General features: G+C 45.2%; 3 protein-coding genes across 3 annotated transcripts; 2 read left to right on the forward strand and 1 right to left on the reverse strand.

Annotated features, from left to right (window-relative positions):
- The first annotated feature begins 711 nt into the window (after positions 1–711).
- On the forward strand, positions 712–1,023 carry LOC135114317 (histone H4). Its single transcript, XM_064030227.1, has one exon. The coding sequence runs from the start codon at positions 712–714 to the stop codon at positions 1,021–1,023; it is 312 nt and encodes a 103-aa protein (XP_063886297.1).
- A 9,485-nt stretch (positions 1,024–10,508) lies between these two features.
- On the reverse strand, positions 10,509–11,005 carry LOC135114315 (histone H3). The gene has a single exon (XM_064030224.1). The coding sequence runs from the start codon at positions 10,965–10,967 to the stop codon at positions 10,557–10,559; it is 411 nt and encodes a 136-aa protein (XP_063886294.1). The 5' UTR covers positions 10,968–11,005; the 3' UTR covers positions 10,509–10,556.
- Positions 11,006–17,247: 6,242 nt separating this feature from the next.
- On the forward strand, positions 17,248–23,446 carry LOC135114313 (uncharacterized). The gene is made up of 4 exons (XM_064030222.1): positions 17,248–18,749; positions 18,850–18,945; positions 19,027–19,110; positions 19,208–23,446. Exons 1-4 carry the CDS (start codon positions 18,566–18,568, stop codon positions 22,945–22,947), a joined length of 4,104 nt encoding a protein of 1,367 aa, XP_063886292.1. The 5' UTR covers positions 17,248–18,565; the 3' UTR covers positions 22,948–23,446.
- Positions 23,447–23,666: the final 220 nt, after the last annotated feature.

Genomic DNA, 23,666 nt, shown 5'->3' on the forward strand with positions numbered 1-23,666 from the left:
TGAGCTTGACTTATCGACTATTTGAAGATGATGTTCTCCTGCTTAGTTATGAAAGCAACGCTTTTCATAGTATAGTTATAATTTTATATATATATATATATATATATATATATATATATATATATATATATATATATATATATATATATATATATATATATATATATATATATATATATATATATATATATATATATATACATAAACCATACTGGAAGAGCAAGGAGTTAGTGTTAATAAATATATTTGTTTTTTCTTCCAACTAGAAGAGGGGAAACTGGTTATGCTACCAAATGGAAGATAGTTTCTGAAAATTAGGAATATGAATTCAGTTGAAACATTACTTGATACTGAATGAATCTTGCGCATGCCTACAAGAAAAGAGTCAGGGTAGAAGGTAAATTATCTCGGCATGCCTTAGCGCGCCGGAAAATCTTGCAACCCCTCCACATTTATATTGAGTTTTATTCACATTTGTGCTTGTGTATGTGAATTTAGTCATAAGTGTGCAGTTGCAGGGTCAACACTGAAACAGAAAAATATGCATATGACCCGATAATGTTAAATTAAGTGAGAAAAACAGGGAAAATAGTAATTTACTACACGCACGACCGCTCTGGCTCAATATATAGCGCGCGACAAAAATTTTGAGGCACATTCGTGAGCTTCCTGTTAGACCGTTCGGACGTCGTACTAGCAGCTCTCATCACCATGACTGGCCGCGGCAAGGGAGGCAAGGGTCTTGGAAAGGGAGCCGCCAAGCGTCACCGTAAGGTTCTGCGTGATAACATCCAGGGAATCACCAAGCCTGCTATCCGTCGTCTAGCTCGCCGAGGTGGCGTCAAGCGCATCTCTGGTCTCATCTACGAGGAGACTCGTGGGGTGCTCAAGGTGTTCCTTGAGAACGTTATCAGGGATGCTGTCACCTATACCGAGCACGCCAAGTGTAAGACCGTTACTGCCATGGACGTTGTCTACGCCCTCAAGCGTCAGGGCCGTACCCTGTACGGATTTGGTGGTTAAATCGCTCCATTATTGAGATGGTGCCAGCTATTCAGCTTGCATTATCATCATTGAATAACATCATCTCCCGGACCTTTTTAAGGTCCACAAACATGAAAAGAAAGAAGGACCATAGACTACTATTATTACTACTACTTTCTCATAACCATGTTCACTATCGCTATCTGAGGTAAGAAAAGAAACCATTATTAATTATAACCATCTTTCTTACTTCATCAGGTCTTCTCCAAGTATCATTATTATTATTATTATTATCATTATTATTATTATTATTATTATTATTATTATTATTATTATTATTATTATTATTATTATTATCATTGACTTATTTCAATGATCACGCCCCTCATCGTTCTCAGTTTCTCATAAAACAAAATATACATTGAGATGAAAAAGACGCTCAACATATCACAATAGGCAACACATCTAATCAACTCTCCACTGTGACACACAGCAGGTACATTAGTAGAAATATAGTATACATATTTATTCTCGGTCACTTGCGTGCCTGACTAAATTATAATAATAATAATAACAAATAACTAACTCGAAAATAAATACACTACTTGCTTATTATTGATATACCAGTATAGTCTACACAACTCTCTAGATGTTTGAACGTGTGGCTCCGAAGAGGAGCCGGATTGATGGTGATATTGGCTGAAGGGGAGGGAGGCCCTTTATTTACTTCTTCTCAGTCTTCTTGGGAAGGAGCACGGCCTGAATGTTGGGCGCGAGTACTCTAACCTCGTCGGTAGCTCTGCGAGCAAGTAGTGAATTTCAAGTTTCAAGTTTCAAAGTTTATTGAGTAAAGTTGGGGGAGATACAAAATAGGGGGGGGGGGGAAGTACAGAGTAAGAGATACAGAAATAAGTCAAAGTACAAAAGTTGCCGGGCGATCCGACCTGCTATTATTATACATATGAGAAACTATATTTAATATGAAAGTTTACATGTTGTTTGAAGCTTATATGGGGGTATTTATTTCTTTACATATTGTATATATCCTTAAAGTAACATATTTATATTGTGAGATGATGTAGGATGTTTATTTACAATGGGAAATAAATTACTTAATTTTTACATAATGCATTTTTACATTAATACATAATAGACTTATTTGTAAAGTGGTTCCGGGTTAGGGGTCCGTTCCAGCGCCCACAAGCTTCTGGGAAACCATGAGTGCTGCGACTGTGGCGCTGCTTCATGGAGCTGTCTCAGGGTCCGGTACTGCTCCCAGTCCTCCTCGGCCATGCGCTACCACATCTGTGCCGCTTGTTGGTGTAGACGTATGTTGACCGGGGGGGTGTCTGAGTCCATATGAAGGGATTCAGAGCTCTTGAAATCATCCCACCGGACGCCAGCCGCAAACCGAAGTGCAGCATTTTGTACTCTCTGGAGGCGGCGGTGGGCAGTCTGGGTGAGGGCATGTAGAGGGACAGGTGGGTACGTTAGGACAGGCAGCACCATGGTCTTGACCAGGTGGAGCTTGACCTTGCTGTCCAGCTCTCGAAAACGTCGGAGGAGGGCCAAGGCAGCCTTGCCCCTCGCCACCCTCTGGGAGATGTGGGCCGAGTACCCTCGCCCTGAGACGTGAAGGCCCAGTAGTTTCCCGCTGGGGCTGAACTCGACGGCTTCCTCATCGACCAGCAGAAGTTCAGGGTTCTGCGTGGCTGGTGCTATGACTGAGAATTTAGCCATGTTTGTTCTTATTCTCCATTCTTCCTCGAACGTGCTGACTCGCGTAATTTCCCGCCCGGTCCTCGCATTTAGCATCAGGCGCGACCTTCCTGGATGGAAGACTACCTGGGAGACGTCGTCCGCATACTGGACGTTTATTCCTGCCTGGGAGGCAGGACAGTCTCCTGTGAATATGGTATATAGCGTCGGGGAGAGGACACTTCCCTGTGGCACCCCTGTCTGCAGCGGGAAGGGCGGTCCGCTGTAGGTGCCGACACGCACTCTGGCACTCCTATCGTCCAAAAAGTCGCAGAGAAGGCGCTCGACAGGGCCCGGGAGCCCCAAGTGCAGCACCTTGAACTTAAGCCCCAAGTGCCACACTTTGTCGAACGCCTTGCTTACATCTCTGAGTACTAGGTTGCACCGATGTCCCAGTGCCTGGTGGAGTGCCAGAGTCTCTGTTGCCACAGCTATGGCGTGCGTCGTGCCTCTTCCCCGACGGAAACCATATTGTGCCGTGTTGTACAGGTGTCCTTCATCCAGGTGGTCACGCAGCCTCCTGCCGATGACCCTCTCGAACATTTTTCCTGGCACCTCCAGGAGGGAGATGGGCCGATAGCTGTCCGGTTGTGTTAGAGCCTTGCCAGGCTTGGCTATCATCTTCATCTCCGCTTCTTTAAGCCCGTCTGGAAAATAACCTGCCGACAGGGCAGAGTTGAAGATGTCCCGGAGTCGAGCAAGAGCAGGAGGCGGGAGGTGGGCGAGAATTGTCCTGTTGATCCCACTGCTGCCAGGGCAGGTGGGCTTGCTTGACCTAATGGCTGCTTTTAGCTCTTCTAGGGAGATGAAGCAGGTGAGTGGGGAGTCACCCGCCAGCCTCGTGGGGTCCGCTTCCTGGTGCGGAGTGGTGCGATGTCTGTGGACTGCAAGGTAATCCAGCACCATGTCATTGTCCTCATAGTCCTCGTCGTCGTCTTGGAAAACTGTTTCCCATTTCCTAGTAAATAGTCTGGCTTTGTCAACATTACTATAGTGTCTTTGTCCGTTCCTGTCAAGTAGGTATGAGTCTTGTCCTTTTGTTCGTCCAGATAGGCGTTTTACCTGGGCCCAGAACCTCCAGGGCTCCATGCACCTTGAAGCCAGACCCTCCAGAGTCCGTCCCCAGTGTCGCCTGGCTTCGTCTCTCCTTAATTCATGGAGCGTAAGTCTAAGTCTAACGTATCTTCTATAGTCGTCGTTCGTCCAGCCATGAAGTTGTGCTCTTTGTCGTAGTGCATTGAATTGTATCCTTGTCATCTGTGTTTGTCTAGTCGGTCTTGGGGCAGGTTCTAGTCTGTACTGTGTTTTTGGTATGTGTCGGTCCGCAGTGTCTTTTACCTTTGTCATCCAGTCCGCTAGTGCTGTGTCTTTCTCCTCGAGACTCGCTCGGGAGATGTCAATTGCGTCTGTCATGTCTAAGCTTTCGTCCTCCTGAAAGGAGTCCCAGTCAACCCTATGAAAGGAGTAAGAAAGGGGGGTCGGAGTGAGAATAGGAGAAGTTGAAATGTCAATAATGATTGGTATGTGATCAATACTAGTTAGCGGGCCAGGGGAGAGAGTATGAGCATAGTGGAAGGTTTGATTGGAGAAGACAATGTCAGGTGAAGTGGAGGAGAGAGGTCCATAGTAGGTCGGAAAATTAGGGCCAATGTGTCTCGCGGTTTGTCGTCTAAAATAGTCCGTGAGATCACGGCCTACCTGATTCGTAGTACCATACCCTAGTGTCTGGTGTCGGGCGTTCAAGTCTCCTGCGAAAAGCATCGGTGTCTGCCTACGTATGAGTCTCATGAAATCGGGGTGGGGGATGTACTGTCGTCTAGGAGGTAAATATGTAGTTGCAATTGTCAAGGTCCCATCGAATGTCTCTATGTCAACAGCTAAGGTGTCAGAAAGAAAGTCATCCTGAATTCTGTGAGTGAGCGAGCATCTGACTGCTATCGCCACTCCATCATTTTGCTCACCACAAGAGTTCATCTGGTGAACTCGAAATCCAGGAATCCTAAGTCTGTTTTCGTCTGGTAGTCCGTGTCCGTTAATTAGTATGACGTCCGGGTCAAACTGTCGGTAAGTGTTACATAAGTCGTACTTACGAGTCGTCCAGTGTAATACATTGTGCTGGATTACCTTGAGTCGCTGCATTATTCTGTCTGGGTCTTCTTCTTCCTTCCTCTCCTCTTGAGTGATGGCTCTGAAGAGGTGAAGGGTCCAGATGGCATGGTATCGAAGACTGCGTCCCGTACTGAAGTGAGGAGGTGATCCACAGGGCGGTCCATTTTCCTGAGGCGATCTATAACAAGGTCGTAGTCACTGGCACTGAGGTTATGACGGATCTTGTAGCGTCCTTCCCTTACCCCTCTTTCCATATGGGGGAAGGTGCGAGTTCGGGGCCACATGTCGGTGTTTTTCTTTACGATGACAACCTCCAGTCCATTAACTTCCTCATCCGAGTGGTCGTCCTCGCTGTCACTTCCTGCTGGAGATGTGGAGTCCCCGTCTGAGTCTTCCTGTACCTGGAGTGTGTTTTCCGCGCTAATTCTTTCGGCTGTGACTGCCTGTTCTTGTTCGACGACACTTCTCTGGGGAGGGACGGGGGGCACTTTTTCCTGCAGTCAGGGCTGTGATAAGGGCTGCCGTGTTCTTGATAGGCGCAAGTTTAACCTCAGGGATCCCATTTTTTGCCAAGCTCTCGGAAAGAGTTTTTTGGAAGGATCCTGGCTCTGCTACATTGGCCAGATGTGCATGTAGGAGGCACATTAAGCCGGACATGTGTTGGCCAGTTGAGTCAGGGATACCATTAGTGGTTGTAGCCTGTGCATAGGTTGTAGTTGCTCCTTGTATCCTCTTCTGTCTCAGGCTATTTTGTTTTTCCCTGAGGGCTTGCTTCCTCACCATGCATTTCATTGCCGTCGCATGGTGTGCTTCGTTACAGTTGATGCATCTTCGTTCCTGGGTTCTGCATTCCCAGTGCTGATGCCCCTCCTTGGCACAATTGGAGCACATTGAGTACCCCTGGGGTTTGTTACAGAGCCTTGTAACATGATCCTCCACTGCATAACAACGGTTACACGTTATGAGCTCTATGTACTCTTCTTGGTGCACTTGGGATGGGGGGATAGACATGCAGAACATCAACAGTCCCGTTTCAGTAGCTTTCTTGGCCATGTCACTCGTCTCGAAGGTGATCTTCACATTCTTGGTGCGTGGGAACTTGTAAACTTCTTGGACTTTTGCCCAACTCTGTTCCTTTTCGACTTCGTCCAGGATTTCGTTTGCATCATGCTCGTACACAAGATCGTCCAGTTTAGTGCAGACCACCGATCGTTGAGCCCGAAGGGTAAGGGGCATGAGTGCGCTGAAGCCATCCTCGGTGAGTTTCTCATGTTTCCCAGAGCTGAAGATTAAGTCAGCATCTTGCATTGATCCTGTGATCACAATTATGGCATCACGTGCTGGGATCAGACGGGTAATCTTCACCTCTGGGGTCAGAATATGCAGGAGCCTTCGCCGAGTGGCGAGGTCATTGACCCGGGCATGCTTTATTCGCACCCGAGTCATTGCTGCTAAGTAGTGCCTTATCCAGGGCCAAGCATTTCTCCGCGCGGTGAAGGGGGTGGCACTGAGGGTCACTGAGGGTCACAGGACAGGGAACACTAGGGCGGAAACACTGGGACGAGGGGGGGTGGGGGGTGGGGGGGGTTGGGGTGGGGGTGGGGGTGGGAGGGTAGGGGGGGTGGGGTTGGGAGGGTGGGGGGTTGGGGGTGGGGAAGGGGAGGGTAAGAGGGCACACTGGGACAGGGAGTTCAATCCTGGTCACTGTGGAGGGGCGGGAAGGACATCGCGGCACTATGGAACACGTCACTGAGACACTGTGGGGTTGTGGGGGGTAGGGGTAGTATTCCTGGGCACTGGGGGATTAATCCTGGGCACTGTAGAAGGGTGGGTAGCACATCACGGCACTCGGGAGAACGTCACTGTGGGGTGAAGGGGATTATTCCTGGGCACTGGGAAGGGGGGGGGGGGAGAGGGGAGTACATCCTGGGCACTGTGGTGGGAAGGGGGGGAAGGGGTTATCGCCTGGCACTGTAGTGGTTGAGAACACTTCTGGAGACTTCTCACTGCTGCGTTGAGTTGTTTGTGGAGGCCTGGTCTTCGCTTGGTGAGTGTGTAGACTGTTGCTGGCACTGGCACTTGTAGCTCATCCTTGTGGCACGCTGGCACTGGAGTGGCACTGGAGTGGAGAGGGCAATTGCCTGGCACTGTTTGGTGGCAGAAGTGGATGATGGGGGCCTGGGTGCCGAGGGAGCACCGGTGGAAGCGATGCGATAAAGGCCAAGGAAGTTTCCTTCTTTTTCGAGTGTCTCCTGTGCCAGGTAAGTATGATTTTGGCCAGTGCAGGGTAGCGGCGCGGTGCGCGCAGCAACCCCTGCTGATGATTCCCTATTGGAGCTGCCCTGTTTTCTCCTGTCGTAGACGCCCTTGGAGGGGCCAGAGTCGCCCGGAGACGATTCGTCTTGCCCTTAGATGTCCTGCTGGAGAAGGCGGAGCTCTTGGCGACCTATTTAGACTCTTCAGGGCTTCTTCTAGGGTTTCTTCGGTGTCTTCTGCCTCTTCAGCGGCGTCTTCTTGGAGATGGGAAGGAGCACGTCCTTACTGCTCAGTCTGAAGTCAAATGTCCAGTAGTGAATTTTGGGAAAAACGGCTATATATACGCGAGATCAGATCGGCCCAGAGCGCGTCTGGACCAATCAGGACGCTCGCTGAGGTGGCGACTCCTGATCCTGAGTAGGCACGCCTCTTATGTGACTTTCTCGCTGACAGGTCTGCAAGAATTAGGGTCAAGAGCCACCTCGGCCCTGAGTTCCCCCTTGACGCCGGAGTCCCGCAGGGCAGTGTGCTCTCGCCGTTGCTTTACAACATCTACACGAGCGACTGCCCTGCTTCTGGCGCCGGGGTTAATGTACTTTATGCTGATGATGTTTCTCAGGTTGTGTTCCATCCAGGCCGCTCCAGTATGATGCTGAACGCCCGTACTAGCAGAGAGATCGCCCGCATCAACTCCTTTGAGGAGGAGTGGAGGATCAAGACCAACATGGCCAAGTTCACCGTTGTAACCATTGCCACCAAAACCCCCGCCCCACTGCTGGTGGACGGGGATGAGGTCGGCTTCAGGCCCAGGGGCTCTCTCTTGGGCCTGGCCGTCAGCTCAAAGGGGTACACCGCGCACGTGTCCCAGCGCGTGACGCGAGCTAAGGAAGCCCTCGCAAGGCTGTACCGGTTCCGGGACTTGGCCACTGGTCTGAAGCTCCACCTTATCAAAGCCTTAATCTTACCTATCCTTACATATCCCCCTGTTCCCTTGCACGCTCTCTCCACAACAACCATTAGCAGATTGCAGAGGGTCCAGAACAGTGCTCTACGGTTCGCTCTCGGCATCAGATGGGATGATTTCACCAGCTCGGCCGAGCTTCACGAGGCCGCGTCCCTCCCAGCCCTCAACGTCCGCCTCCACGAGATGGCAGCCAAGGTGTGGCAGCGGATGGACGACGAGGGGTGGGACCAGTACCGGGTGCTACAACTTCTGCACGAGGAAGCCCCTCGCCGTCAGCACGCCTGGTTTCCCAGGAGCCTCCTCAGGCTCGAAAACCCGCCACCAGAGCCTCGATACAGGTGAATGTGTGCTCTCCTTTCCGTTTTGTGAATCTCCTTATGCACTATTGATTATTGCCTTCATTCCCTATCTCTATCTCCTCCCAACCTTCAGCTCCTCTGTTCCTTTCCTGTGTCCCTTCCCCTACCATCGTCCCTGCTTTCCTGTACACCCGCCTCCTACCCCCCTCCCATATTCCCATCTGCCCTGATCCTTCTGAACTCCCTTTCTCTATCCGTACCATTGATACTCTCAGTGTCCCTTCCCCACAGCACGTTCATCTGCCGCCGCTATGTCTACCCCTCTCCTCCTGCTGCTGCCGATGACTGATGAGAGAGCGAGCGCCTCTCCCTTCCACTGCTGATAGTAGTTCCCACCGAGTGACGAAGCAGCGACTCAACCGAGCCAAGCCACTTCCGGGATCTGCCAGGCCTGATGTCACCCCACCGGGTGACACCGACGGCAGACCAGTGGCGGTTCCTTCTGAGTGCTCTCCCCCCTCCCCACTGCGCCCTGAGTTGTTGGGATAACGGCCTTCATCCCAGCAAGGGGTACTCGTCCTCCGGGGTAAGCGTGCGAAGCTCCCGGCAGCGGGGCTGAGCCAGGGCCCACACACTTGAGGGGACGACGGGGACACCATCTATCAAGACGAGACTCGCCGCAAGATCTTCTAGACTTCGTGCGATATGTCACTCTCCACCATATGTGACAACATAAATACTACGGTTTCCACCCTAAACTAATTGTACTGCCTATGGATAACCTTTCTTATGTATATATGTATGTGTGTGTTTGTGTATATGTATATATGTATATATGTATGTATATGTATATATATGCATATGTGTATATGTATATATGTATATATTTGTACCTATATTGTAACCCTCCCCACTCTCCTCTATTTCACAGCAGTATGGGTGGTTTTCCTCCGGGAACTCCGGTTTCCACCCGTTCACCTCTCATGTACTGCCCTGTGACAATCACCATCTTAACAGCTGCAGGCCGGTCCGCCCGGCAACTTTTAATCTTCTACTGTATTTCTATTTTTCCTCTCTTTCTCTTACCGTGTGCCAGGCAGGCGAACCTCCCCTTACTCTTTTTGTAACCCATCTTTTCTAAATAAATCTTTGAAATCTTTGAAATCTTTGAAAACGCACACTCGTTCTCACAGCAGTACGGCGACACTATGCCTCCCAAAGCATCAGGAAAGGCTGCCAAGAAAGCTGGCAAGGCACAGAAGGCCATTGCCAAGGGCGACAAGAAGAAGAAGCGCAGGAGGAAGGAGAGCTACTCCATCTACATCTACAAGGTGCTCAAGCAAGTCCACCCAGACACTGGCGTGTCCTCCAAGGCCATGTCAATCATGAACTCGTTCGTGAATGACATTTTCGAGCGCATCGCTGCCGAGGCATCCCGCCTGGCACACTATAACAAGCGCTCCACCATCACCAGCCGGGAAATCCAGACTGCTGTCCGTCTTCTTCTGCCTGGTGAACTGGCAAAACACGCTGTTTCTGAAGGCACCAAGGCTGTTACCAAGTATACCTCCTCCAAGTAAACAGGCGGCCAGTATACTGCTGCCAGTATAAAATAATACCCTTCTCCATTGGAGCCACACTTGAAAAGGAAAAAAAATACGATATAGACAAATGCATTATTATTATAATTATTGTTATTATTATTAATATTATTATTATTATTATTATTATTATTATTATTATTATTATTATTATTATCATTATTAATATTATTAATATTGTTGTTTTTATTATGATTATTATTATAATAATTATTGTATAATTATTATTATTATTATTATTATTATTATTATTATTATTATGCTTATTATTATCGTGATTATTATTCAGTGGAGATAAAGAAAAGATAAAAAAAAATAGAGATAAAGAAAGATAAAAATTCTCCCAAGTGAAAGAGATATGGCCATGGAAGAGGGAATAATAATAATAATAAAAAAAAAAAGAAGGAAGGATATTGAGTTGAAAGTCGAAAGTTAATTATTAACCTGATACTGAAAGATGGAAAATAAATATTTTCTTCCACAAAACCAAACAGATTGTCTATGAAAATTCTTTAATGAAAGAGATGTTTGGCCCTAAAAAGGGCCTAGATATTGCTGTTATGAAGATCATTCGTGGATGACTTCTTAGGCACGCTCGCCACGGATGCGACGAGCCAGTTGGATGTCCTTTGGCATGATAGTCACGCGCTTGGCATGGATGGCGCACAGGTTGGTATCCTCAAACAGACCCACGAGGTAAGCCTCGGAAGCTTCCTGGAGAGCCATGACAGCAGAGGACTGGAAGCGGAGGTCAGTCTTGAAATCCTGAGCAATTTCACGCACCAGGCGCTGGAAAGGCAGTTTCCTGATAAGCAGCTCAGTGCTCTTCTGATAACGGCGGATCTCACGGAGAGCAACGGTTCCAGGCCTGTAACGGTGGGGTTTCTTGACACCTCCAGTGGCTGGAGCAGACTTGCGAGCTGCCTTTGTAGCAAGCTGCTTGCGGGGCGCCTTGCCACCAGTGGACTTGCGAGCCGTTTGCTTGGTACGTGCCATAGTTGTGGTAACAACAACTCACAACGAACACTCAGCTGAGTCTGCCCGCGCGATTTGCGATTTGGGGGGGATAGAAAAGCTGGGTGAAAATAAAGAGGTAGAGTGGGTGGGAAGGGAAGATTGGAGGTTTATAGTGAGAAAGGAAATATAGTAGTAGACATGAAGTTGACGGGCAAACCGTCTTGCTTTATTGATAGTGTGTTATTTTGGGTAGTGTGTTAGTTATTCAACTAGGGGCAGGTGCTCAACCGACTGTTTGCTGTTAGCATGATATGCAGTTTTGTATTGTTTATTTATTTAGTTTATTTAATTTTCCCCCTCGTTCCCTCTCTGCATCCGGGTGTCAGCTGACAGAGCCGGTGTCCTCCACCCCTTGCCGGGGGAAAGTGGTAAACGGTGAGCCACCTTGCTCTACACAGCCGTTACTGTACCACATCTCACTCCTGGCAACTCGGGGCGCAGAGCAGAGACGAGAGGAAACTGTCAGCGTACTTTGGATTGTTGTGTTATGATGATGTAGTTATTTGACTATTGTATTCTTCCTTTTCAGAAGCTGTTTACTTTGGTTTCTGTGGCAGGTGGTGTCATCAGGTAGGTATTAAATTTAAGTGTGTGTTATGGTAAGTATTCATGTTGTTGTTAATATAGTGATGTTCGATTGTAAATAGGAGCTGGTGTGTCTTTATTTATGTAGGATATTGGTCTCTTAAACCATCCGTGTTCTTTAGATATTTCCTCTGATATGATATTTTGATATTCGTGTATCTTTAGTTCATTAATAATTTTGTTTTTGATAGTGTTACCTCGTTCATGGTATATTATGTTTAATGGTTTTATGTGTGCATTATGATGTAGTTGTTCTGTTGTTTTTGTGTAAGGGTATTTTGCTTCTAAAGCAAATTTTAATGCCTTGTTCTGAATAATTTGTAGTTTAAGAGTAGCTGTTTTTGTGAGTGTATTGAGTGGATAAGCAGGAAAAGTGAGCACTGGTATTACACATGCTTTTACTAAGTGTAGCTTGATTTTGGTTGTGAGGCCGTGAAATCTTCTTATGTTTTTTAGGGCAATGTTTGCTTTATTCTGCATGTTTGCTACTTGGTTTTGTAGACCTCTTTGGTTGAATTTTATGCCCAGTATTTTTCCTTCTTTAGAGAAGGGAATCAAGGAGTTTTCTATGTATATTGGTTCTGTGTATTGTACTGCTAGGGGGATTACTTGAAATTTAGTTGTGTTTGTTTTTATCTTCCATTTTTTCTCATAGTTATTAATTTTAATTATTTCTTTCTCTGTTTTCCTTGCCATGAATTGTCTTGATTTACCAGGGTAACTGATTATTTGTGTTATATCGTCTGCATATATTATGTAACTGCAGCCTGGGGAGGGTTGAGGTATGTCTGAGGTGAATAGTGTGTATAAGGTTGGGGAGAGTGAGCTTCCTTGTGGGACTCCGCTCCTTAATGAAATAGGTTCACCTGTGTGATTGTTGATTTTAATATGAGCGTGTCGGTTTTCTATGAATGAGCATATTAGTTTTGTGAAAATGTCTGGCATATTTGTGTTGATTAGCTTATATATTAGGCCTCCATGCTATACTTTATCAAATGTTTTTGATACGTCTCTTAAAACTATAGAGCACTGGTGTTTCTTCCCTAATGCGTTTGCTATTGTTTCTGTTGTTATTGCTATGGCTGTTTCCGTGCCTCTTGCCCGTCTGAATCCATGTTGTGCTTGAGGGAGTATGTTATTTGATTCTATGTAGTGTCTTAGTCTTTTGTTTATTATTTTTTCCAGTCTGCCCGCGCTTCCCACAAAATCCCTTTATATATGAATCGGGTGGGCCCGACGACTCCAACCCTGCCTTGTGATTGGTCAGAAACGTCCAGTGAGGCTCATCGCCCACGCAGTCACCGCATGAAAGATGTGATCATTATTGTTAGTCTAATTAATTTTGTTCTTATTCTTATTCTTATTCTTATTCTTTCTTCCCTCATTCATAACAAATCTTGGAAAATATACAGCAGAACTGACATGTCATTTAAAATTCTAAGACAATTTGCAAGAAAGTTGTGATATTCTTATTTTTTCATTCTTTTTATTCTATTTTTTTCTTATTCTTGTCATAATTAATATTGTTATCTTTATTATTTTTAATTTTTTTTATTATTCTTCCTATTCTTATTCTTATTTATCCTACTTTTAGAGAGATGAGGCTTGTGCGGTCACCCATCCAAGTTCTGCCCGGACCCCCTGCTTAACCTTGCTGATCCCGCCGTCAGCTGATTAGTCAAGAACGGAGAACAAGGTGTTGGGAGGGCTTAATTCTCTTATTCTTATTCTTTCCTGTATTGTTGTTGCATTGTTGTGCTGAAAATGTTGGAAAATATGCACTAAAATTAACCCTTCATTCATAATTCTACGACAATTAGCAAGAGAGATATATTATTACTTTTTTCCCGTATTTTTGTTCTTTTTATTCTTAATCTTCTTATTTTTATCATAGTTGTTATTGTTATTTTATTATTTTCGTTTTTCGTTCATTCTCCTCATTCTTATTGCTATTTTTTTCTATTCTCAGAGAGATGAGGCTTTTGTGGTCACCCATCCAAGTTCTGCCCGGACCCCCTGCTTAACTGCGCTGATCCCGCCGTTAGCTAATTGGCCAAGACCGGAGAACTAGGTGTTGGGAGGCCTTCTTTCTATTATTCTTATTCTTTCTTTCCCCATTCATATCGTTGTATTGGAAATGTTGGAAAATATACAAAAGAATTCACCCTTCTATGACAATTAGGAAGAAAGACATGGGATGCTTTCTTTCTTTTTTTTTATATTCCTTTATTGTAATTTTTCTTATTCTTGTTATAATAATTCTTACTGTTATCTTTATTACTTAAAATTTTCGTTCATTCTCCCTATTCTTATTCTTATTTTTCATTTTTTTTTTTTTCAGACAGATGAGGCTTGTGTAGTCACCCATCCAAGTATTGCCCGAAACCCCTGCGTAATCTCGACGATTTCATTTGACAATACCTATTTACTTATTTATTTATTATTATATTTATTAAAAAAAAAAGAAGAAGAAAAGAAGATGAAGAATAAGGTATGTAATCGAAATACTCTCTCTATACTGTAGCAATAGTTTAGCTGGATGTGCTTGTATTGTGTCAAAAATACTTGCAATATCTGCAATTGTAACCTGCAGTGTCGGCATAATGCATAATTAAGCAATGAAAAGAAAAATTAATAAAAGAATAAATGAAAAAAAGAAAGAAAAAAGATACAATTAACAACTAAATATATTAGCTACCCCTCTACGTTTCTTTATCACTGCAGAAAAATGGAAACATTTTAACGTAGACTTGTCAAAATTTATCTGAAATTAATGGTTAAATAAGGATTGTCACCCCTTCCCCAGAGGATATTCATTGTCTTTGAATATATATATATATATATATATATATATATATATATATATATATATATATATATATATATATATATATATATATATATATATATATATATATATATATATATATATATATATATATATATATATATATATATATATATATATATATATATATATATATATATTCTTTTTATTTAAAGTCTTATTTACTTATGTTAATTCTTCTTCACTAAGAAACAGAGAGAGAGAGAGAGAGAGAGAGAGAGAGAGAGAGAGAGAGAGAGAGAGAGAGAGAGAGAGATGTAACGTCCTTGAGGATAGCAGCTCGTCTACGCTCCGCTCAGTGATCAGCGTTAGAATGTAATTCCTCATTTCTTAAAAAAAAAAAAAAACAAAAAAAAAACAAACTTTATTTAGGGGGCTTGCTGGAAACAAACTACAATGGAGGAAAGAACAATATGTCTGCTATATGACCCACCCAGTTAAATTTTCAAGAAGCAAACGCAAGTGGGAAAATACGAGGAAGATAAATTTTCATTTATATACGTTTTATGGTAATTTCTGCCACGCCTTCCTCTATTCATCAAACGTCAGTGACACTTATTCCCTTTATTTTTTACTTTACACAATATTTTGTAGGGCAAGACTCTAGAGAATATGTGCTTTCATAAGGTCTATAATGCTTTGTTTATCATAGAGACATAAAAAAAAAAAAAATAATAATAAAAATAAATAAATTAATTAATTTTAAAAATCAAAATAAATAGATATATAAATTAATTAATTAATCAAATAAATTTCTATGCTTCACCTTTATAGCATTCGTATGAATGTCAAAACAAAACAAAAAAAATATAAATATAAATATTAATATGAAAAAAAAAAATTACTAAATATATGAAAAATAGCATTACTACTACTACTACTACTACTACTACTACTGCTCCTACTACTACTATTTTTTTTTTTTTATGTAGGAAGGACACTGGCCAAGGGCAACAAAAATGTAATAAAAAAAAATGCCCACTGAAATGCCATACAAGTCCCATACAAGGACATACATGAAATGTCCCATACAAGGGTCAAAGCAGTGGTCAAAAAATGATGAATAAGTGTCTTGAAACCTCCCTCTTGAAGGAATTCAAGTCATAGGAAGGTGGAAATACGGAAGCAGGCAGGGAGTTCCAGAGTTTACCAGAGAAAGGGATGAATGATTGAGAATACTAGTTAACTCTTGCGTTAGAAAAGTGGACAGAATAGGGGTGAGAGAAAGAAGAAAGTCTTGTGCAGCGAGGCCGCGGAAGGAGGGGAGGCATGCAGTTAGCAAGATCAGAAGAGTAGTTGGGAAATTGCCACCAGAGCCCCCATTCGCAATATGGCATGCCGTCAGAGTCGCCCCTGGGGGGTGGGGTGGGGGGTGGGGGTCCCCCCCACCCCCCACCCCATCCCCCCCCAGGGGCGACTCTGACGGCATGCCATATTGCGAATGGGGGCTCTGGTAGCAATTTTCCATAGACCCAGGCTTGGGAATGGGGGGGTGGGGGGCGGGGGGGGGTGGGGGGGAGGGTGATTCACGACGGCAAACACCAAGGGAAGGGGGGGGAGCGGGACGGTGACGGCGACACTGACGGAGAGGTGGGGAGGCGTGCGTCCTTATCCTTCGGGGACGATGGAGGATGGGAGAGGGGAGGGGGGAGGGGGAGGGGGGGATGGGGATCCCATCCCACCCCCCTGGAGCGACTCTGATGGCATGCCATATTGCGAGTGTGGACCTTATCTAGTTGCAATGGGGAAACCTGACAGCAATTTTCCGTAGACTTCAGTGGCAGTCCATTTCAGGATGGAGGTCCAGGCTGTAGATTAGTGGGGGTTGGGAAGGGGGTGATTCATGACGACGACATCAGGGGGGTGGGGGGGGGGAGGGAGGGGGGGAGGGACGGCGACGGCGACACTGACGGAGAGGTGGGGGGGGGCGTGCGTCCTTATCCTTCGGCGACGATGGAATGACTAAATGAATCAATGATGGTGGGTGGAAAATAATTGAGTGAAAGGAGGGGGGGGGGGTGTGGACTGGCGGCCAGACGTGGAAGTCGCCACACACACGCGTGGCTAGGGGACTGTGACGGCAATGCCGTGTAGGTCGCCCTTTCACGTCCCCCCCCCCACCCCCAACCCACCCACCCAGGGGCGACTCTGACGGCAAGCCATATTGCGATGGTGATCCTGATAGCAATTTTCCATAGACCCATGCTTGGGAAGAGGGGGGTGATTCACGACGGCAAACACCAAGGGGGGGAGGGGGAAGGGGGGGGGAGCGGGACGGTGACGGCGACACTGACGGAGAGGTGGGGGGAGGCGTGCGTCCTTATCCTTCGGCGACGATGGAATGACTAAATGAATCAATGATGGTGGGTGGAAAATAATTGAGTGAAAAGGGGGGTGGAGGGGGGGAGGGGAGGTGGGGGTGGGGGGGGACTGGCGGCCAGACGTGGCAGCCGCCCGCCACACACGCGTGATTAGGGGGACTCTGACGGCGCATGCCATAGAAGTCGCCCTTTCCCTTTCATTCACGGAATCCTGGAGGGTGGGATGACTGAGTGTTGCCATCACGCGTTCCCTCCGACATCTCAATACATCCCCTATGGTCAAGGTCGTCGCGACAGCCTCACGAGGTTCCGTTACCTGTCCATCCTTTTTACCTGGAGGAAGCGTCTGTGACGGCCAGGGCGGAGCGGCGGCCTCTTCCACTTTCACCGACCACCAGCGGCGTGGGCTGACGTAATACTTATGCCGGATGGTCACCTTATTATTATTATTATTATTATTAATATTATTATTATTATTATTATTATTATTATTATTATTATTACTATTATTATTATTATTATAGCCGACACGTGCTCCCTCCGATATCTCAGTACATTCCCCTATGGTCAAGGTCGTCGCGACTATCCACGCCGTACCGCCATAATCTCCAGTCTGCCGACGTATATATGTCATGAAAAGGTAAAGTTTAAAGTCAGTCTGTTAGTTGACAGGGTTTAAAAAACATGTCATTGAGAGATAGTGACGATATATACGTATACCTATCTTCTCTTGCAGGTGGTAGGTCATTTCCCAACAACACAACAACAGAATTTGAAAACAGAATCTTACCCATTCATTTAGACACCGGCAGGGATTATGAAGTCGGCCTGTGTAATATTTTATTCCCTAAATATTTCTACTGCATTACGGAAGGGGATCCAAATTCTAGTATATCGTTCTATGGTCGGGTTAAGCAGTCAGACTTTGATATGTATGAATATAATATGTATACCTATCTACCGGAAAGGAATATCATCTCCAATTTTACCGATAAGAACATACCGGCCATAACTAAGGCGATTAATGGACAGATAGTGAGAGAACTTCAAGCAATCTTGAATGACTCCTTTAAGATCTATTTCCCTTACTCGGATATCATTTATTATGACCACGACTTGGAGCGGGTCGTTGTGAATAACGCGATTGTCCCTCCTAATGACGATCGTATTTACAGTGATATAAGTATAAAATTTGCATCGCATATAGCTCGCATTCTGGGTTTCAATCCAAATTTTCGCTACACCGTCTACTTTCAAAGATCTGGCGATGTCATTTCATCTTCCAGCGCGAGCGAAGCTTCCTCCTCATCACCCATAAAATTATTCGCTCAATACGTACCGCGAGCTGATGCAGGGACGGATTATATGTACGTTTATACCGACATCATTTCTCCCTCGCGATTTGGTAACCAACTAGTTAATATATTAGACGTCATACCACTCCCCGGCGACAGCACCAGTAAAGGTGCGAATTCAGTTACGTATAAACCACTTTCTGTATCAACTATAGAGAGTGTGGCTATCAAAATTGCTAATCAAAGAGGCAAACCTATTCAGTTTGAAGATGGGGAAAACAGTGTTACTTGCGTGTTACATATAAGACCACGTTAACTTTGCGTCTCGGACGTAAAGTTTTGAAGAGAATCGATCAAGGTGGGATAATGGGTGGAGTGGAGGATAATGAAACAGGCAGGTGTTGCCTACTTCCGAGGCAAGTCACGCACCTCGCGACCATCTGCGCGGGAAGCTTCAGTGTTTCCCCGCGCGGCATGGCGGCCGGGACAAAGTGTTGACAATGTTATAGAAAAAAAAAGAAAAGAAAAATGGGTGTTCATTGTGGAACAGCAGAGGCGCGGCTTTTATGTGAAGTGTGTGGGAGATGGCACACCAATCCATCCTGCCCCTCATGTGTGGAAGACCAGTGTGATTTATGCGAGCGGTGTGGACTTCTGTTTCCACATCCACCGCCAGAACACACCTGCGAAGTTGGCAATCCTGCTTCTTCTGGTAAGCATTATTACTTATTTTGGCGGGAATGTATAATAATAAAGATGAAATGACTGTCAATCTTTACAAGTTTGAGCTCTGAGCACATCTTCCTGTACAGGCTCACACTCGATTGAGGTTGGACAGAACGGCGGCGTAGAAGGCCCACGTCGGCGGACGTCACAAGGCGACATCCCACGCGGAGGCGGGGGAAGAGGTGAGAAAAAAAAAAAATACTACAAATAATAAAGCAATAAATACGGTGCTGCCGACACTACTAATATTCTTTTTTTTTAAGACTCGCCACGGCCGGGACCGAGTGGATTATCGGGGAACGTATTCAATTCTTCCGAGACTTCAAGTCCTTCACTACCTACACAAGGTAAATATCAATTCAATAATAATAATAATAATAATAAAAATAATAATAATAATAATAATAATAAACTGTCGCTGCTACTTCTATTTTTTCTTCCCAGACACGCCACAAGCGGAGGCGGACCACGATGAGTGCAGCATGGCGGGAGAGTCGGCGGATGCAGACCTTGACGAGCGCGGGATGCCGGAAGAACCGCGGTTAATTGACTCGAGGGAAAATTTTATGAGGAGCTTCACCAGACATCAATATGACATACCTGATCATGTAAGCAGAGATCCACTCGGTCTACTTACCGAATACAGGGAGTTCTTTATACGGGAAATTAGATCATATTTCACGTCACACGGCTCGCCATTCCCCCCCACCCTGAAAATATTTTCACACATTTCTCTGTTACTAGTGAAATTCTCTACCTTAGGGGAGGATGAACATCGAGTCATTCATATTGCTTTTAGAGCACGACTGATCACCTATCAAGATGTGTCTGACCTTGTTGATTTATGGATCCATCAGCTGAACAGTCGGCTGGAAAGCCTTACCAGCGAGACTGAAGGATCTGGTTTTATCATTTCAAGAGTACAGAATTTTTTCATCAATTATTGCTTGCACGTCGCATGTAGTGGCATAGGAGATTATGTTGCTTATCCTAGAGGCGTGCGAGGAGGGAATGAAATTTTCAATCCTGATGGCCGACATTCATCCTGTGTTATTCAGTGTTTGGCGGCTTTCAGACTTCATGCTCGAGGTGTACCTTGGAAAAGAATTCCAAAAATATTACGGAGACGGCATGGCGGAGAGAAATACGTCACGCGCGGAAAAGTAGACAGTCCAGTGACTTGGGAGAACTTGAGTCAGTTAGAAAGGTTAAATCGCCTGTCTCTGGACGTTTATACACTGACAAAAAGCGGTGAGATATACTATTTAACATTATCAAGAAAAGGCTCGCGGAAGTATAAAACTGTAGTCTCACTCCTTTTACTAGGTGGAAAACATATGACGCTCATTAAAGACGTGGAGAAGCTGCACCGGAAATTGACGAGAAGCAGCCCCACCCCAGAGGGTCATCAGTTTTGCAAAGTATGTTTCAGCTCAGTTCCCAAGTCTGTCAGTTTGAGCGATCACGAGTGTCACTGCGACTTCACTCAAACTCTTCTCTTTCCAGGTGACGGTGAAAAAGTAAAATTTAAAAATTTTGCCTACACCTATCAGCCTGCATACTTAGCATTTTTTGATTTTGAAACTATGATAAAACCTAAGGAGAATAGGAGTGTGATAGCTGAACATGACCCAATTGGTTACTCGTATCTCATCATCAATAGGCATGGAGATGTCGTGGAAAAGAGAAGTTATTTCGGTGAAGATCCCGTGAATAATTTCATTGATAGCCTATCCAATGCTTGGGGAATCATCAAGGAAAGTGTAGTTAGCTATCCAATTAGCATGTCTGCGGAGGATGAAGCCCACTTCAAACGTCAGCGTCACTGCGAGCTCTGCCATCAACCCTTTAATGTGAAAACCCCACCTCATAAACATCACGACCACTCATTACCACAAAATAATTACAAGGGGGCTTTGTGCGCGCGATGCAACCTCCAGTGTCGTGACATGAGGAAATATCTCATCACTCTGGCACATAATATGAGCTTTGACGTCTCCTTAATCATAAAAGACCTTCACTTGCCAGAGTCGCACGTGGACATCCTTGCCAAGTCAGAATCGCATTTATTGAAAGTAAGGATTAAGGAATTGCAGTTTCAGGACACGCTTTCCATTATGAATGCTGGCCTCGGTCATCTCGCTCAGAGTCACGTGCAGGCGGGCTATAGCACGCGTTACGCCCAGGAAATGGTGAATTACCTCCCCGAGGATGTAAGGCGTGTAATTTGCACTCAAAAACAGTTTCTTTGTTATGAGTACATCACCGACCTTGGTCGCTTAGAAGATCGACAATTGCCACCTCGTGAGGCATTTTATGACACGCTCAAGGGGAAGGCTCTGCCACCTGGAGAATATGAACACGCTCAAAGCGTGTGGAGTATGACATCCTGCCGCACTTTAGGCGATTACATAAGACTGTATTGTGAGATTGATGTGGGATTATTAGCCGACACATATCTCAAATATAGATCATACCTGCATGAATTTTATGGGCTGGACGTGGCACATTACGTGTCACTGTCTTCTTATGCTTATGACGCTTTTTTAAAGTCGACAGGCGTTCAACTTGATCCACCTTACGATCCTAACATGTATCACCTGATCAAAAGAAATGTACGAGGAGGCTTTGTAACTTGCGTCAGGCCACACCTGCAGTCAAACCACGAACCCGACGGCGGACCCGGCACCTATGTGTTCTATCTGGACTATAATTCATTATATGCAAGCGTTATGTGTTCCCCCCTGCCTATGGGTGACATCAAAAAGCTTTCTCAGTCAGAGATGGATGATTTTTTTGAAGTTGGCATCCAGAATCATGCGACAGATGGCGACGTCGGTTACTGGCTGCATTTAGACAGCTGTGACGTTTCCCCCGACGTAGCTCGGATCACGGACGAGTTCCCTCTGTGCCTCGCACACATGACTATTACAGAAGATGACATCTCACCGTACAGTAAAAGACTGTTAGAAGCTGAGGGTCGTAAGCTGGGGAGGAAAAATCGTAAACTCGTGGCCAGTCATAAGGGACTGAAAGATCATCTCATCAGTCTGGAATTGCTGCAACTTTTACTCTCACTTGGACTGGAAATACAATGTGTTCATGCTATATATAGGTTCAGACAGGCTCCATACCTGAAACCTTTCATAGAAAGGAACGTCGCTCAGCGTAAAAATGAGACGTGCGCCATTAAAAATCGCATTTGCAAACTGATGTCAAACGCAGTTTATGGTAGATCCATGTTATCTGAAGTGAAGTATGGCCTCCAGCAGAAATTAGTGACAAAAAGAAAGACTTTCCTGAAGTATGCAAGAAATCCATCCTTTAAAAGGGTCCACCAATTAGGCGAGGACCGAGTCATATGTGTCAACAGTAAGAATACGATTAAAATCAGGCAGCCAAATTACTTGGGATACCATATTTTAGAAGTGGCAAAGAAGTACATGTACAACTTTTGGTATCGTGTCATCAAAGCTAATTATGGGGAGAGAGCTAAATTAGCTTATGAAGATACTGACAGTTTCATTTTCAGTCTGCACATACCTACAAACTTAAATGATGAACTGAAACATGGACCCATGGCAAATTTTCTCGACACCAGTAACTTTGCTTCAGATCACCCGTGTTTTAATGGGGAGCGGAAGGGTCAACTAGGCTTGTTGAAATCTGAAACCGGATCCACGCTCATCAAAGAGGCGATTATATTAAAGCCAAAGATGTATTCGCTGCTGTTGGAAGATGACAAGCAAGTATCTCGAGGTAAAGGCATTCCAACTCACCTTCAGCAAAATATATTGCATCAGCAGTATAGGGAAACACTTAATAATGTCGCATGTGGGATGGTGGATTGCTATAATATTAGGAATGTGAAAGGACAAATTTGTACCACTCGTATGCGAAAGCGAACGTTGTCACATTTTGACGACAAGCGCTTTCACGTCGATGGCTATACCTCAAGGGCGTATTATCACCCCGACAATGATCCGCGGGAAAGAGATGTGGAGAATGAGATGGAAGAGGAGGTGGCGGTGGATGTGGGGGAGGTGGAGGTGGATGAGGAAGAGGATGAGGAGGAGGAGGAGGAGGAGGAGGAGGAAGAGGGGGAGGAAGAGGGGGAGGATGGGGTAATGAGTGGTCTGTGGCGTGATCGGGAGAGACTTTCCGCGGCATTATTCACATCATGATTAAGGGGTAGAGAAAGAGAGGACGCAGCTGCTAGCAGACACCCTTCATGTAATGTAAAAAAACATTTGCTCTGACCATGTAGGCTAAGGAAGGGTTGTGTCGTGATCGGGAGTGGCCTTCCATGACATTATTCACGTCATAATTAAGGGGTGGAGAGAGACCGCGGCCGCCAGCAGCTGCCATTCATGTAATGTAAGAACATTTGTTTTGAGTATGGAGTTAAGGAGAGGAATGAGGAGATTGTTCATGTACTGTAAGGACATTTGTACTGCCCACGTGGGGATAAGGAGGATGAGGAGGAGGAGGTAATGTAAGAACATTTGTACTTAGGTTAAGGAGAGGGGGGAGAAGGGGGGGAGGTTGAGGAAGAGGTGTGGGTCGGGGGAGATCCACGTCATAATTAGAAGGCAGGGATGAGGATGCAGCTGGGAGGTTAGTTATGCTGTTACCTACATGACCATGTAAATAAAGGTTAAGTAATAAATACTGTAAACATATCGTAGCGTCTTTTAGTAACCCTCTGAACTTAACATGGACAAGACATTTAGCGAAGAGATGCTGAATCTCTTCAGATATCCTGCACGCATAATTATTGCAGGTTATACAAATTCCGGCAAAACACACCTCTGCAATAAAATTATAGAGAAATATCAGCATGGATTTAACAGAATTATCATTTGTGGCGTCTCATCGCATTCGCTGCAGCAGAATTCCCCTT

Source organism: Scylla paramamosain, chromosome 27, assembly GCF_035594125.1.
Source record: "Scylla paramamosain isolate STU-SP2022 chromosome 27, ASM3559412v1, whole genome shotgun sequence".
NCBI classification, from domain to species: domain Eukaryota; kingdom Metazoa; phylum Arthropoda; class Malacostraca; order Decapoda; family Portunidae; genus Scylla; species Scylla paramamosain.

Coding starts and splice junctions, on each gene's coding strand:
- LOC135114317 (XM_064030227.1), top strand. CDS start 712: ATGACTGGCCGCGGCAAGGGAGGCAAGGGTCTTGGAAAGGGAGCCGCC.
- LOC135114315 (XM_064030224.1), bottom strand. CDS start 10,967: ATGGCACGTACCAAGCAAACGGCTCGCAAGTCCACTGGTGGCAAGGCG.
- LOC135114313 (XM_064030222.1), top strand. CDS start 18,566: ATGGGTGTTCATTGTGGAACAGCAGAGGCGCGGCTTTTATGTGAAGTG. Junction 18,946..19,026: donor ACGCGGAGGCGGGGGAAGAG/GTGAGAAAAAAA, acceptor TTTTTTTTTAAG/ACTCGCCACGGCCGGGACCG. Junction 19,111..19,207: donor TCCTTCACTACCTACACAAG/GTAAATATCAAT, acceptor TTTTCTTCCCAG/ACACGCCACAAGCGGAGGCG.